This window comes from Aythya fuligula, chromosome 2 (genome assembly GCF_009819795.1).
Source record: "Aythya fuligula isolate bAytFul2 chromosome 2, bAytFul2.pri, whole genome shotgun sequence".
Lineage (NCBI taxonomy): Eukaryota > Metazoa > Chordata > Aves > Anseriformes > Anatidae > Aythya > Aythya fuligula.
This window is the reverse complement of record NC_045560.1, coordinates 139,150,650-139,167,157: the sequence shown is the minus strand read 5'-3', so window position 1 is coordinate 139,167,157 and position 16,508 is coordinate 139,150,650. Positions and strand designations below refer to the sequence as shown.

Genomic DNA, 16,508 nt, shown 5'->3' with positions numbered 1-16,508 from the left:
GAGCAAAGGCTTGCTTAGGTAGCGCTTCATGGGCTTTGTAGGCTAAGATGAGTAAAACTACTATGTGATAATATTGAACCAAAATGTTCAGATGCTTAGTCAAATAACCTTAAAATCAGAAAGATGGGCAATAGCAAACCACTGCAGCATCATCTTACCCTGGGAATTATATAAGTAATGGACCAACACTGAGCCCCCAACCTTTAGTTAAAATACCATACTTGCTAGATGGGTCTGGCAATGTGTTTCAAAGAACCTGTGTTTCAGAAGCACCTTTGTGAAGCAACATGAAGGAAGTTCATATGTCTTTCTTAGAAGGCTAAGCGATAAGTTTATTCATTATTTTTGATTAAGTACATTTAGAGGAATCAGAAAAGGCACTATATTACTTTTATGGAATCTTTTCACATTTCTAGTTAAAATCATACTCAAAGAAAAACAATGAAAACATACAGCACTAAGAGAGAACCACAGAATCATGGTGTCAGAGAGAGAAATGAGCTTCCGAATTAAATTCTTTGCTTTGGTAAATTTCTATTCCACACTTAGTTGTTGCTATTGCTATTCAAGTCCACAGGCCTATTGTGCCCAATCCTGTAGATATAGAAGTCTGCTAACGAAGAACTTGTAATTCAAACTGGTTTTAAATATCTTTAGAAAATGAGCCTTTTTTTCCAAAACATTTAAAAAGCAAAAATTAATTTCAATATTTTTACTTGCTTCAAATCCTCTTTTTGTTTCTTTTGATCATCTCTACGTCTTGTGTGTCTCTGGGGCTTTACATCTGCACCTCAGTATAAAAAACAGAAACAAAAACACAAAACAAACAAACAAACAAAAAAACAACAACAAAAAAACTACTGATGCACAGTTAAATGACCTTTAGAAACAGGAGTACATCAGTGCTTTCTGGATCACAGCTCAGAGCTGACACTCAGCAGAGGTTGAAGTGCAGGCTACATTTCATGTAGAAGGAAGCAGTCTCAATAATATTGTGTTGTTGTCAAAGAAAAAATGTCTGAGTTCCCTGCTGGGCATCATATATCAAAGCTGCAGACAGTTTCATATAAAGTATTTTCACTGCTCATCTGTTAAAAATGTGTACTTCCAAATTCATTACTTTATTATTTCCTTGAAAAAAATAATAAATATAAGTTTACTATGTGTAAAGGAGTCTATATGTCTTTTATACCTACTCCACAGTACCAGGAAAAAAAAAGGGTCTCTAAGAGTTTGATAGATGGTGATGAGTAACTTAGAAACAGGTGCCTTTGCTGGATTTCTTAAATGATTTGTATTTTACTCTATAGATTTCACAAAAAATAAAAATAAAAATTAATACAATTCCTTTATGAAGCATTGATGTTTTGTATCCTTTTCCATACTATTTTTCCAGAAGTCACAGATAATTTTCCTCCGCATGTCATCTGTGAAAGTGCAGAACACAAAATGGCCAAATTACTGACTGCAGGCATTGTTGCTAACACAGTTGCTGTATGAATTTTCAGCTTCTGAAGAGTTGCCTCAATGTAGAACACTAAAACAAGTTTAAAACTTACATAAATAAAGTGGATTGGGATTGTTACTTCAAATAGAGCAAGAATTTGTCATGAACTGCTAACAGACTCTATAGTCCAATAATTTTAACCCAATAAAAAAAAAAAAGGTTGATTTTAGGTACTTTGATTTCAGAGACACACACCAGCTACACGTAAGCTGTTTATCTCTCTGCTTAGCTAATGAGAAGCATGCAGAACAGTTATGTTAGGGGGACACGAAACAGAGTTGCTGCTTTTTGTTCCAGGTCTCAGTCCACCATATCTGTCCCAGACTCCTGAATAAATGTTTTGCATTCAAAAATAGGTGGTGAATGTGGTATGGCAACCTGGTGGTCTGATCCCAGGAGCAGCAAGTTCACTTTGTTGTGATGGTTAAGGAAAGTGCAACAACAACTTCTTGGGTTGAGTACAGTCCAAAAGTCATTCTCACCCCATGCTGGGAACAGGGCTAGTCTCACAAAGGGAAGGGTGCCAGGGGAGGCTGGTGGCATCGTACCTCATCCTGCCTGCTGCCCCACTTACTCGTCCAGGGGTGGCACCTGGTGTCGGCAGGGCCTGAGCTCATTGCCATGGAGAGGGAAAGTGCTTTTGACGCTCTTTCCCAGGGTACCCAGACTGTGGCCAGGCCTTTACGAGCTCACAGACACTGCAGTTTGTGCTTCAGGGAGGGCCTGGCCTACTAGGAGTGCATGATTCAGCTGGCCAGCAGAAGCTCAAATCCAGTATTTATAGGAAGCCTCTGCTAGATCTATCGGGGTACAGACTCCTAAAAGACCTACCACACGGTGGGGAAAGGGTCTCAGGCCACAGCGCTCGCTCACAAGCATGTGGCCTGCTTGGCGAGAAAGGTTGGGCACAATTAACTTCTTTCATCCATTAAAGCAGTTGGAACAATCACTATAATTATTCTGAAATAGCTTTAAGAAAGCAAACAATACATGCACATTGAAAACAGATTTCTTGATGCTTGTTATCTTTTGCAGAGCTTTCGATATTTTTACCAGAATATAGATTTTTTAAAGTGCTACTGGCTTCCACTCCTATGGAGGAGCTAGCACAGGCTGAATTTCTGTATTTTTTCATCCAGCTTTGCAAAACACTGCATTTAACTGATAATGGCTGCAATCATGGTAGAAGCTTCATAAAAAATGAAACACTAAGATTACAATATAATGAGAAACTAAGGAACAAATACTCATCAGGCATCAGTTTTAAAACCTACATAATTAAATTCTTTGAAGAATTTTTTGACTGAATGACACAAAAAGAACTAGAAAGTGACTTGGAGATTAATCCAATTCCCTTGCATCCCACAAGGGAAAGGGCACAGAGAGCATGAAGTACCATTATGAACAGAAAAGGTTTTTTATCTGAACAAATCCATTACTTAAAACTACATGCTGTATTCCTTTTTTTTGTATCTTTAAGTACTTCTGCAAAATTACATTCCAGATGACTTTCTCCACTACAAATTTTCATTCTTCGCTTGTGTCATCCTCCTATTAATCAGCTCTATTTCTTTGACTATCTATTTAGGATTTACTTCTTTTCTTTACACTGGGTCTCACTGATATAAAACATAGCAAAACAGGTGATCCACCATCCTCCTGTGCTGTCTCTGCATTCTCCTCTTAATACATTTCTCTTCACTTGCTCTTGTCACAGAGGTAGAAATTTTTCACTGGATCTCTTCTTAAACTGATTGATTTGACTAAGTGAGATTGGATGCTACCTTCTTATTTCTTTCCCTCCTGCCTCTTACTTTCCTTACTCTCACCTCTGCTCACCTCATCACAGAGTGGCTGAGGCCGGCAGGGCCCTCTGGAGCCAGCCGGTGCCACCCGTGGCCAAGCAGGGACACCCAGAGCAGGGTGCCCAGCACCACGTCCAGGCGGCTGCTGAAGGGCTCCAAGGAGGAGACCCCACAGCCTCTGGGCAGCCTGTGCCAGGGCTCCGTCACCCGCACAGCACAGAAGGGCTCCTGGTGCTCAGGGGGAGCCTCCTGGGGGCCAGGTTGTGCCCAAGGCCTCCTGTCCTGGCACTGGGCACCACTGCACACAGCCTGGCTCCGTACTCGCTGCACCCTCCCTTCAGCTGTCTATAGACATCAATAAGATCTCCCCTGGCTTCCCCCCCCCCCCTTTTTTTTAATCATTTTTTTTTCCCCAAGTTGTAGAAACATGCTTTAACATATCCCTTTATAATGTAGAACAGAATGCCTAGTCTTGCTCTCATCAGTTCTGCAAGTATTGTCATATCTCCTTTCTCCTTTTCATCTCTGAATTAATTGAATGATCAAATGCATTGTTTAAAATAACTGATCTCCTGTTTTCCAATTCCATTTCAAACACTTTCCAAACAACTATCTTTCACCTCTCGCATTCAATTGAAACTACATCTGCCAAAGTTTTTAATAATTTCTTAAGATTGTGATAGTATACTGGTCTCTCCTTTGCCTTGCTACAATTAACCATGCTCTGAAAAGTTATCCTCTCTGAGTTTCTATACTGCATCACACCTCAGATTTGCCCTCTCTCTAATTTTTTATTCGACATCTGCTCTAGTAGATCTTCATTTTCTGCCCAACCAGTTAACTGTGATGGCCCCACAGGACTATATCAATATCTCTTATGTTGATATCCCTAAATTAGCCTCTCTTCATCAACAGTACGTCAAAATATTATCCCCTCTGCAGTAAAAACTCCATCTCTTCTCCCCTGCCTACACTAAAACCTCCTCATGAATCACTAATCTCAACTCAGCATCACTAAATTCAGTATTTCCTTCCAAGACCTCTCATCTGCTTCTTCTCTCAGCCACGTGGACCATGCATGTCATTCAGGCCTGCTCTTTGGGCAGCCCTTTTAATTCAAGCTTCATATTAGGCGCACATTTTTATGACTTACAAGTACTTTCTGTTTCACACCTCTACCTCTTCTGTCCATCCACACAGCTAATTGTTTTATCTGCTCTCTCACATATCATATGTCATGTATTTCTTCTCCACCTCTGGCAATTTACCTAACCAAAGCCCGTTCCAGGACACTGTAGGAAAGATAAGTTTCATAGCCTTTCAGTTTGGCTGTACAACCTTTCACTGTGCATCAATACAAAGGTACTCTTTTCTTTATCCAGCTGTACGTAAGTTGTCTTTGTTTTCCAGTATTTAACAGTTGTTCCTTATCCCATTTATCTTCTCCCATTCAGGACTAAAAGTTCAGCTCCTGCTGCTGAACAGACTTACCCCGTCATCCACTTGTGGTATTTTTAGTAAGCAACTCATGTTTTTTCCCCCGTGAATCTAATGCTTGAAAAGAGCTCTCCAGAAGCATTCACAAAAAAATCTTATTTTCTTTCTTCCAATCTCCCCTTAGTGCTCCCTGTTGTCAAGATGTCCCCAGCCCTGTATTGTCACTGTCTCCTGTCATGTGAAATATTTCATAACTCTCCTGTGGTCCCCTCTCTGCACTCATATGTCATCTCATGATTTAGACTCCCTGTGCTTGGAACAGAGCCCATATTTTTCTTCTGTATTTGAACAGCTTCTAAAAGAGTGAAATCCTTATCTGTTACTACAATTGTATATTGATATGAGAAAACAAAACTATCTTCTTTATTAGAATTAATGTTTTGGATTCCTATTTAGAAAAACATTAAGAAAGGTTAAGATTTAGAGCAGTCAAAAAGATTTCCTGCACTTTTTAAATATTCTGAATGCTTACACTATAGATCTAAGAGGGCTTTTTGTCCCTAATATCATCAGGGAGCCGGAATAAGAAATATTGTCAGATAACTGTACATAAAGAATCCTTAAAGATTACAACAGTGAAACCTGATCTGTGCTTTCTGTTTACTAGCATGCCTTGCCAAAAAAGAACACAATTATGCTTTCACTGTACATCAACCATATGCCAATTTTTAGTTTTACAAGGTTTAATGAAGGCAAAATCTGACTCTGCAGCTATTTCTGCCAAAAAAGATTTATTGACTTATTGTACTCCAGTGCTCTAAAACCTAATGCAATTTATTGCACTGAAGTACTCTTCAAAATAGGCATGGGATGAACCCATGATGGATATCTGCTTTCTTGGTCAGTTAAGTTACTTCGAACCTACCTATAATCTCAGCAGATTGAAGCCCTTAGTGTGACTATTAACATTATTCAGAAAATATATGAGTACAGTGCACGGTGACTTTGAAATGTACATCAAGAGGTATGATGTATCCTTAATGAACTAATTTTTGATGATAGTGTGATTGAGAACAGCCACTATGTCTCCAAATTTCCCAGAGGAAAGGTGACTGCTGTTCAACTAAAGATATACCTGTGACGTACAAGCGTATGCACTCAATCTGCACTCTAGCTTTTTTTGGATACCCAAGATCACAGGATCTGGGTAATAATTTACTACTATTTTTTGCTTGGTGAGATGGCTGCTTCAGTTCTGATGGGTAACTCAAATACCTGTTGATATGATATTGATATTTATTAAGTGATGTTTTGTTGATTGGGTTATTTGTTAAGTGATGTTTTGTTGATTGCTTCATAATGGTGTTGGGCATGAAAACATTTTTGGAAAGCTGCAGTTGTTAACTAGCAATAAGCAGCTTGTATCAGCACTTCCAGATACTTAACTCCACTAAGACTTCAATAAAGCATCTGTGCATACAGATATTACATATCCCCAGTTTTAAAATACTTACTAATTATTAATAATTTCATTTAATGAATATTAGAAAAGATATTTTAATGAAAATATGAGCACGTTATAAATTGCCAAACAAGCAAGCATAAGGCACTGAATTTATAGCAATATTTAGTATCTATCCTGCCTTCAGTTTTGTCCACTGAATTCACTAGTCACTATATTTCAGGATGCTAATGATAAAAAACTATGTATGTATATAATGTATACATACATATATTCACATACATATATGTATATAGGAAGCAATCTGTGCTTTTCAGCTTGTTTCCTACTCCAGAAGGTACCAAACAGAGGAACAAGCTGGCATGGGGAAGAAGAAATTTCTTCTCAAATAGGAGTTTACTTTCTGTGAGGGGCAGCATTTTTGGCTGAAGACTAACCTGAGTGAAAGCTGAAAACCAGGAACAGGGCCATGCTTTCAAAGAGGGAGGACTTCCAGATCCCATTAAACTGGAGACTTAATGAGAGCTGGGAGAGACAAAGGTCTTTAAACCATCCTTTCCCACACTACCAAATGGTTTGCTTAGCAGTCCGTGGAGCAAATATGCCAAGGCAGTCTTAAAGATAGCTCTTTCTAAACAGCTGTTTTTGCTGAGTTCACAAATGTGCTCTCATGAGTGAAGGAATGATGGTAATCAATACATAAAATAAGTAGTATAGCTCTATTGCCACCTCAGACGGAACACCACATAACTTGATTCTCTTTTTGTATCACCTTTGATCCATTCTACCACAGGTGAGCTGTTTTGGTTATTTCCATTTAGAAAAGTATTTCAGAACATTTTATGCGAGTAGTTATTTGTTTGAAATAAAAGAAGCAAGTCTCTGTGTGTTTGCATGTGCAAGTATGTACAGGTACATACACATGTATGTTTGAAGCAAAGAAAGTGGAATGCAGCAGAGCACTTTATGATTACTCTACTATATATTAACACAGTTCTACAAGCTTTAGATTTCTATAGGTACCAGCACTAGCAGTTAAAAGAAATGAGAGTTTCTTTAGAGTTTCAAAGATACTCAGCAAATCTGAAACTCTTTTTTTTTTTTTTTTTTTTTTTTTTTGCTAATGAAGAAGGAAAGAACATTGCATTTCTCATAATGCAAGTTACATGGATTTTGCAATACAAAATGTCACTCATTTGAATTAGAAGTCATGGTTCAAGGGAATTGTGGCAAAATGTGTAAATCTAGAATGCCATCTAAGAAAACCAGAGCCAATTGTGCTGAAATGTTTCTGGACACCATACAGCAGAACAGCTACATAACCCCTCCACCATTAGCAACCCATGGCAGCTATTCAAGTGGAGTGGAAGAAAACAAAAAACTCTTTGTTTATCCACATCAATTGTCAATCAATATGCACATTTATCAGCCCACATGAAGAGGACAATAAGAAAAAATAATTCAAATTCTCTTCTTTAGTAGTGACACAAGTAAAAAGTAAAGATGGTTTTGATATTGATGAGATATCACTCAACAAAAGATTTTTCCCTGAAAAGTAATTCAAGTAGGGCATATAAAGAAGCATCTTATAATTTCTATAGTTTATTATAGTCAAACCCAAACTCAAATCTAAACCAATTTAAAAAATAACATGCTGTAGTTATGTGCAAAATAATGAATCAAGTTAGTGTGCTGCATCATTTGGTATGCAGAATAAGTTCTCTGAAGCTGAGAGTGAAACTTGTTTAAATATGAAAGCATCACGGTTGAAAGCAAAATAATCTGCACAAAACAGACAAACTAAGCAAAGGAAAGAAAAAAAAAAAAGAAGGCAAGCAAGGTCCAGGTACAGCAGGAAGACTAGGTCTATAGGTCTACAAAAAATAGAAATATGTTTTACCTGTCATCCTCTTTCCCTTCCTCTGCTTGGTCCTCTTGAGCTTTTTCATCTTGCCCTGATCCTTTGACTTCTTCCTTATCACAGTTCTCTGCCACCTCTTGCCCTTCCCCTTTTTCATTAATTTCTTGCTCCTTTGCTTTTTCCTCCTCCTCCTCTTTTTCCTCTTCCTCAGGAAATATTTCATCTCGTTCATCCCCTTCCAACCCCCCCTCTTTTTTTTCCTCTATGTCCCTTGTCCTTCTGAAGTCAACAAAAATTGAAAGAGGCATGCAAAAGGAAAAAAGAAAAGAATGCAGTAAAGTTAGGGTCACAGAGATGCGCATGCATGAATTCACAAGAAAGGCAGAACAAAATAAATGAAATAAAAACTAAAAGATGGAAGTAGTCATAAGGTTAGTCATGCTGGCTAATCCTCCAGCCTACACTAGAGAAGCTTTAAATTGTGGTGTTTTCTTAGGACAGTCCCTAAGTCCCTCTTTGAATAGAAGTTGTGTCGCAATACATCTCATTTAAAAAGGGATACACAACCATACGATAGAAACGACGTGGTCCTAACACTGCTCATATGAACAGATGTGCAAACAAACTTAACAAATGTGTCACATTTCTCAAGAGGACAAATTTCTGAGAATTCATACAAGTTGACACTGAATTTTGCTGACAGATGCAGGTGGGTTACACCTTCTAGAAGAACAATCTTTCCTTCCTTCCACAGTGGAATCTCCACTGACTGTGCACAGGGTGCAGGCAAAGGAGATGCTGCGTTTTGCTCACAGATACACTGTGCACATCTCGCTGAAGACTAATTCAGCAGAGGTATGCCTACAGTTGAACGGGACCAGGGTCTGCATTAGTATTATCTAAGACTTCTGTAACAGTTCAGCAGCTCTAGTTTAAAAAGTAAATTAAGATGCCTTTGACATAGGCAGCACAAAATTTGAGTTCGACTGTCTTTTCAGCTGTGTTAAGTATTTTACAAAACTGTTTTCAGAAAGTGCAAATGTAATCGTGTCTAATGCCTGCTGACAACACGTTTGTTGCTGTAGTGTATTCTAGCATAACTCAAGACATCAAAACTTTGCTAAAAACAAATACCATAAAGAATTCAAAAAGCATTAAAAGATGAAGACATTTAAACCAGTTTCTTGCAAATTCCCTGCAAATTCCAACTGAGGCAAAATAATCTTTTCAAATACAAATATTGAAAAGTACTCAGTTACTTAAATCACACAGCTATGGTAGGCACCATAGCTCCTTGTGCTCACCTTATTTTCTTGTTTCCCCTTGGCCGCTCTGACTGGACAGACATGTAACTCGTGCTGCTGAAACGAGAAGCGCTGCTTGTCCGAGACACAGCCGAGACATCGCTGACGTCGCTGTCTGAGGACTTATTGGAAACATTGTCAGAGCCCCGCTGAGGATCCCGTCCCGACCGATACTGTAAGAGGAAAGGGAGAAAGACAGAGATGTTGTCAGCGGCACTACCGCACATCAGCTATGGAGCTGGTCCCTGACGGTATCTAAACTGCCTGTGTCACCAGACTACCTGAATTTTTATAGGGAAGATTTTAACTAATAGAGAATACAAATTATGTCTTGGTTCACATTACTTTTATCCTGCTTTGATATCCAAAAGGAATTAGCTCCTTGGTTTCATCCAGAAAGTAACTTTTACAAAAGGTCTAGCGCTCCCAAAGGTTTCACAAACCTGAGCAAAGACATCTAACCCATTGCAGCGTACTCTCACCACTGTTTCTCCAGTGCACAAAAGCAAGGCAGAAGGACTTAGTGACATGCCCACAACTGCTGAGCTCATGAAAGATTGACCAGGAGACAGAACACACTTCATGCTGTCTACACAAAGTGCATCTCTTTTGGGGCCTAGCCTGTTTACGAGAACTTCTGGTTGACAAATCATAACACACCCTTTAATTTAAATTAAATAGATGAGATTATCAAACTAAAAGACAACGTGTTGCTGTAGCTCTTCAAACAAAACACACAACCTTCTGAACTGCTGGGCTGAGAAATCCAAACGGATGTGAGAACACGGGGAAGGGACTAGAGATGACTTGTACTGATCATGTTCAAATGCCTCAGAAATTCAGGAATGACAATAATGCTCACTGACTGTATAATCTCAACACAACTGGCAGGTGACTGACCATCAGCAGTAAGCCTACGTAATGTTAAGCAGCGCTGTGTAAAGGTATTCAAGTTAGATCTGAACAAAATATTATGGTTCTTTGTTCTTGTTACACCAGTTAGCTCTAAATAAATGCTAAGTCTGTGCCACTCTGCATTGCACTATGTGATATAGAATAAGTAACAGAAAGAGATTTTTCATTCTCCTCTTCATATAACTGACATATCTGTGTACACAGCAATCTGATGGGTTCCTATTGATAACCTTTTCAGGAAAACAGTACTGCAGGACAGAATGTCAATGACCACCACAAGGTAATTGTTCGGCCGACTTCAAAAGAAGACAGCATGGAAGATGTAAAGAACTGCAGAGATTGTTTTCTCCCATTGATTTCTTTAAATCCTATCTGCAGAGAGGCTTGTGGAACTCTCAGGGGTAGCAACACTGGACCCAAGCCCTTTTTTACAGTTTTAAAATAAATGCCCTTCATGAAGTACACAGACTGTTTGTTTCTGCTCTCTTGCCACGAATAAGCAACACTGGGAAGTATCCTGAAAGAATGCACAGTGTGTTAGTAGTGTTTCAGAACAGCATTTGAGTGCCTATTTATCATACGTGGATATTACACTTAGAAATCATGAGTTATCTTGTAACTTTTAAGACAGGAAATAAAATAAAGACAAGAGAAAATGCCCAAGCAGGTTACACTGTACACCAAGACAGTGACCAAGGGCAACCTGGGCTACACATTTACCTAAAGTGGATGTAAATGTTGCAGCTGGCTTCCTGATCTATACTGATTTCCAGTATTTGTGTTCATTCACCTCCCTCCTTTTAAGCGTGCACCCCCAGCCTTTAAGTGTGGGAGTGCACTTAGCCAGCCACAAACTCACAGGGGATCTCTGTGGTCACAACCTCTAAATGGTGTAATATTTATCGACGGTTTTTATTGAGTCCTGCATGCCCCGTTCCCATAACTCTCCCTAGGAGAAGGCAGAGGTATGAGTGTAGTTGTGCTGAAAGGTTTGCGTTGATTTAGCCTGAAACTACCAACACTGGCAAGTCCAGCCTGGGCTACCACCAGGCTCTAAGGAAAAGGCACCACAGAGCTGCCTTAAGGCCTTCAGCACTTGTCTTGGCTCCTGAGCAGTCGTACTTGCTGGAGCCAGTGCTGGTTCCCACCAGAGCCGACATGTGGCCACGGTGTTTGCCCTCATGGTGGCCAGACACGCCGCTGGCACTACAGTCCTCATGTGGCTACTCTTTGGGGAAACAGGATAGACTGTAGTGTCGGGTGTAAATCATTCATGGAATCATTAATTACATTCTAATTAGGGGATAGATAATTACTTGTGGTGGTTCACAGAAAGACGGAGCTCGGCCTGCAGATCCCACACTGAGCTTGCCAGGCAGACAGTGGAAATGAGCCCTTCTAAATTAAATATGTGTAAGTGACACAGAGCCTCAAACGGTACCCAAACCGCACAATGTCAATCTGAAGAGTCATGTTGCAGCACCCTAACAGGCTCAAAAACCCACAGGTTTGATTTTGGCTGCTTCATTTCCTCACCTGCAGAACCTCAATTCTTAAAAACACATTGTTGGTAGAAACATTGGATATAACAAATCAAACATCTTGACAAATAAAACAACCTTATTGTATTTTTATTTTTTAAAATGCTAGCACAGCAGTAATAACCTAGTGATATACATTGAAGAATCGCTATGGTAACAAAAGTAAGCTGAAAGCACGTAATTCTGGAAATGTAAGGGGAAACACAATTATCAGGTCATTGCCTTGCTTCTCTTTTCCCTGTTGTATGTAAGGGTACTTCCCACCAAATATTTTAGATTGGGTCAGAGGGCACAGAAATATTATTAGGCCCTTACCATTTCAGGATGCTTTAGATTTGAAATTTTGGAATGTATTATTTTCATTAAATATGCATGAATTAATATTTTAAGTATTTATATTTAAAAGCCCTGCTAAACATTTACATGTTGTCTTAGTTACAGTCGCACATCTGTTAACTGCCTACCAAAGTAACATCTACATAGTGAAACTGAATTGTCTGTCTTGTTGGATACCTCATTAAAAGACCAGATATCTCCAACTCATCCATAAACTCGGTTCCAAATTGCTCTTTATCCTGCTGGTCCCTATCCCCCACAGTCTACTTTTGACCTTATATCTAACTTAATTTTGTCCAGGAAGCAGATTATAATTTCAATGCATTGCATGTTAATGTTTCAGAAAGTGCAGCACAGAAGACAAAAGGAAACACATTGCTTGTCTGACAGAAGCCATGCTGGTATTTTAGTTTTATATTTGTTTCTGAAATTGCAACTTAATATAAAGCAGTTTCCAAAATGCTACTTTGCTCTCTGCCTCAAAAGCAAAATGGCATTTATGTTGTGTGAATATTGTTTTTAATAAAGTATCAAGTTTCATGTTGTGTATATTGACTGTAAAATACAACTCTTTTTGCACAACTTTGCACAATTCTTTCTTCAGTTTTTGTGTGGCCAAAGTTGCCCAAAGGCTTTACATCTTCATGCATTTCATATAGTTCCTTGCTTTTATTCCCAAGAGTCTCAATTTTTTGAGTCTCAATTTTTTTTTTTTTTTTTTTTTTTTTTTTTTTGCTATATGTCACCAACTGTACAAGATCAAGTGTTAGGCTGGAAAAGCCATTCATCATTAACCAAGTGCCATCCACCCACTGCATCTGAAACAGTGCCACCATTTCGCATCCCGCCCCCCTGCTGTCCCTACGCCATGTGCTGCAGCACCCTGCAGGGTCACTGCCGTCCCCACAGCTGGCTGCTGGCTGCAGCAGGACCTGAGTTTGTGTCAACAGATCCAACAACTGCCCTCCGTGCCTCTGGTTCCCTCAGAAGGAAATATGGGCATGGGGACAGCAAGGGAACCTCATGCGCTCCCCTGATTCGGACCATATGGGCTGGTCTATGGTGAAGCATACCTGGCTACTGTGAAGGCTAATTAAATACCACTTCTTTATTTTTATTTTGTTAACAGCCATTGCTGTAGGAAACCTATCTCCTGACTTTTCCCATGCTGGAAATATATGTCTCTTATTTCAATAAGGTGAAATTTTCATTTTCAACCCAATTGATTGTCATATAGTATAGCCAGGATTCCAGACTCAGATGCATAACACAGAAAAAGTTCCCGGCCTCTTCTAGGTGTCCCAGGCTCTCTGCAAGCAGAGGGCTTGATGTAAAGTCACTTTGGTGTTTTTAAAAATAAGATGATTTTGTCCTATTTTACTGCATTGAAGAAATGGATAAATTTCATGGTAACAAATTCTACCAAACAAGTTTTAAAGTTCCTTAAAACCTTTCCCTCTGCAGTAATAAAATCATTGGTTGGAACAAATAACAAAGTGAAAGTTTGGTGCTTGTGCCAATACTTTGCAACTGCAATAGATTATTTTCCTGCAGAGATGAATTCAAGATTATTACAGCTGAAAAACAAATACCTGCTCTCTTTCCCAACACAGCCACCTCTGCCAGCCTTTCGACCTCTCTGTGAACTGCCAGTATGTGACTAACCGGCCATACGGAGCTACAACTGCTCTCGTACTCGAAAGAAAAAAAATTTGGAACTTCTAATTCAAAGGGAGTTTGTAATTGTTTCATGTTACTTTAATCTATTGTTACCAGTCTTCCATTAAAGACTATACAGTTATGCAGTTTCCAGGCAATTGAAATTCTCAAAGATTTCCAACCATCTTTCTATTCTATAATTTATTTATTTTTTAATCTACTCATCAGTTTTTATTTGCTAGCATTTACATAGGGACATATAAATCTGGTCAATGTTTCTACTGATCAAAATGTTGGGAAGCTGTCTCAGACAATTGCCCATTGTGCTACCACAACAGACTAAAGAACCGCTCTGGACTGTTTCAATAGTCCCTTGCCTTGCTGACAAAAGCTTTCGAGCAGCCAGAGCACAGCAATTGTATGAAATGTTCTGTAATTCTAACTGGAGTTTCTGGCTCAAGTTTGTAGCTCCAAAAGGCACTGCAAATGTTAGTTGCCATCCTTCATTTGAAGGAATGTTGTTACATTGTTTTAACGTCCTTTGCTGATGGCTGCTTAATGAAGTATTCCATTAGAAACAAAACCGAACACTTATAAATGCAACATTACATTTATGTAAGAGGCTCTAAAATAATTTTCACAAAATTTACAAATTAACATGCAGTGAGAAAGTAAGTTTATGTGTATCTCGCATATGAACAAACCTGAGATGAAGGCTGTGCTGAAGCTGCCCTCGCGTGTAATTAGTTCATCCTTAGCCACCCCAGTAACCACTGCTTCCATCTGTCAGTCCGCCAGGCTCCATCAAGGCAGAGCACAGCACAGCTAGCCCTGTTAGCATCCGCCAGCCCTCCTGGAGCCAGCAGCTGCACACAGCAGCCCTCAGTCCCTCGGGAGGCTAAAAGACTGACCAGGGAGCTCAGTTCCTGCACTGTCCCAACATTCGGCACACGGTAAGTGCAGCAGTGGCCCTGGCCTTCTCAATGTGGAGCTGCAACCAGCTCTAGCTCTGACCCATGCCTGGCTGCCGATCCCAACTTCTGCCTTTCAGCCCTGGGTCCTGTCCTTCCTGCCTTCTTTCCATTGCCCATTTTTGAATGCTGCTTCCCCAGCCCTACATTTCTGGCCCTGTTCCCACCCTGCCTCCCCTTCAGCCATTTCTTGCTTCGCACTGGGCACCCTGTGGTCCCCTGGCCCTGCTGTGGCTTTCTTGGCATTGTTGTCTTGATGTAGCGTGAAAGAGAGAGCTGCACGTGGTCTCGCTTCTCATGAGCAGAACAGTGCCTGAACCAGCAGGCCTAGGAGGACGTACTGGGGCCCCCTGGGGAGGCACTGAGCTATAGTTTCTTGTGCCTCATTCCTCATTCAACGTATTTTCCCCATTATTGAGAGCATTTCAGTCTACTTCTACCTTTAATAAAAAGATTTGGCTGTAACCAGATTTACAGATCTCACCTCCTAAACCATCCTAACTTCCTTTCAGTGAAGTTAGGCCACTAACTGAAATGCAATGATAAAAAAAAGAACGTCTATATTTCTATCTAACACGGAAAAGTAGTACCTCAAAATTTTCCTCAGTGGTTTGGTACCATCCATTTACTTATTTCACTAACTGATGCTCATGTATACACTCTTAATAAGGAGGTCCTAAAACCTAGAAACCTAAAAATCTCGGTAAGTTGATTTCACTACAGGGGCTAAGCCATGTTGCAAACCACATCCTACTGCCAAATCAGTAAATGAAAACTGAGCAATGAAAAACATCCAAAGCAAGCCAGCAGCAGGCCATAACAGCAAAGAAAGGTAGCCTGGGCTGTATTAACTGGAACATAACCTATGCATAATCAGTAGATCAAGGGGATTGCCGTATACTCAGTACACATTAGACCACATTTAGGATACTGCATTCATTATTGGGAGGCCGTTTATAAGAAAGACATCAATAACAGTATCAAGTTGTGCAAGGGGAGGTTTAGAGTGCACATTAGGAAGAATTTCTTTATGGAAAAGGTGATCAAGAATTTGAACAGGCTGCTCAGGGAAGTGGGGGAGTCTCCACCCCTGGAGGCATTTAAGAGCCATGGGGACATGGGACTAAGGGGCATGGCTTAGTGATGGGACATGGTAGGTCAGGTTGATGGTTGGACTTGATGATCCTGGAAGGCATTCTCCGACCTTGAGGGTTCCATAATCATCCACTGGAGCGAGTTTAGCAGAGGGCCCTGAGATGGCTGGGGCTGGAGCTCTTGCCCAGTGAGGAGAGCCTGGGGTGGTGAGAGGGAGCTGGGCTCGTTCTGCCTGCAGGAGGGCAGATTTGGGAGAATCTAGCAGCAGCCTGCCAGGACATACAGGGAGGATGTCAGAAAGACAGAGCCAAGCTATTCACTGTGGTGTCGACTGATACAAAGACAGACAGTTTTACTATTGTGGCAGTGAAGCAGTGGATCAGGTTGAACAGAAAGGTAGTGCAGTCTTCATCCTTGAACGTTTACAAGACCTGTCTGAAAAAAGACCTGAGCAACCTGGACTGTTCTCCTTTGACTGTCTTGAGCCAGAGGCTGGACAAGACAGCTCCTCCTGTCCCCTCCAACCCAAATTTCTCTGTCATTGTAGGGGTCAAGATGACCCTGGGGCTGAAGAAGAAACTGCAAGGGCAGCAGTAACACAGAAGCCACTAGTCT

General features: G+C 40.3%; 1 protein-coding gene across 29 annotated transcripts in view; it reads right to left on the bottom strand.

The window, feature by feature from the left end:
• The window catches only part of RIMS2 (regulating synaptic membrane exocytosis 2), a 446,419-nt gene that overhangs the window by 58,453 nt on the left and 371,458 nt on the right, over positions 1-16,508 (bottom strand). For 19 of the 29 annotated variants that reach the window (XM_032181320.1, XM_032181321.1, XM_032181322.1 and 16 more), the window contains one exon: positions 9,377-9,549. The exons of the other annotated variants lie outside the window; for them this stretch is intronic. In XM_032181320.1, coding sequence (XP_032037211.1) covers positions 9,377-9,549 — 173 coding nt within the window. The remainder of the gene's footprint in view (positions 1-9,376; positions 9,550-16,508) is intronic. 29 annotated transcript variants of the gene reach the window in all.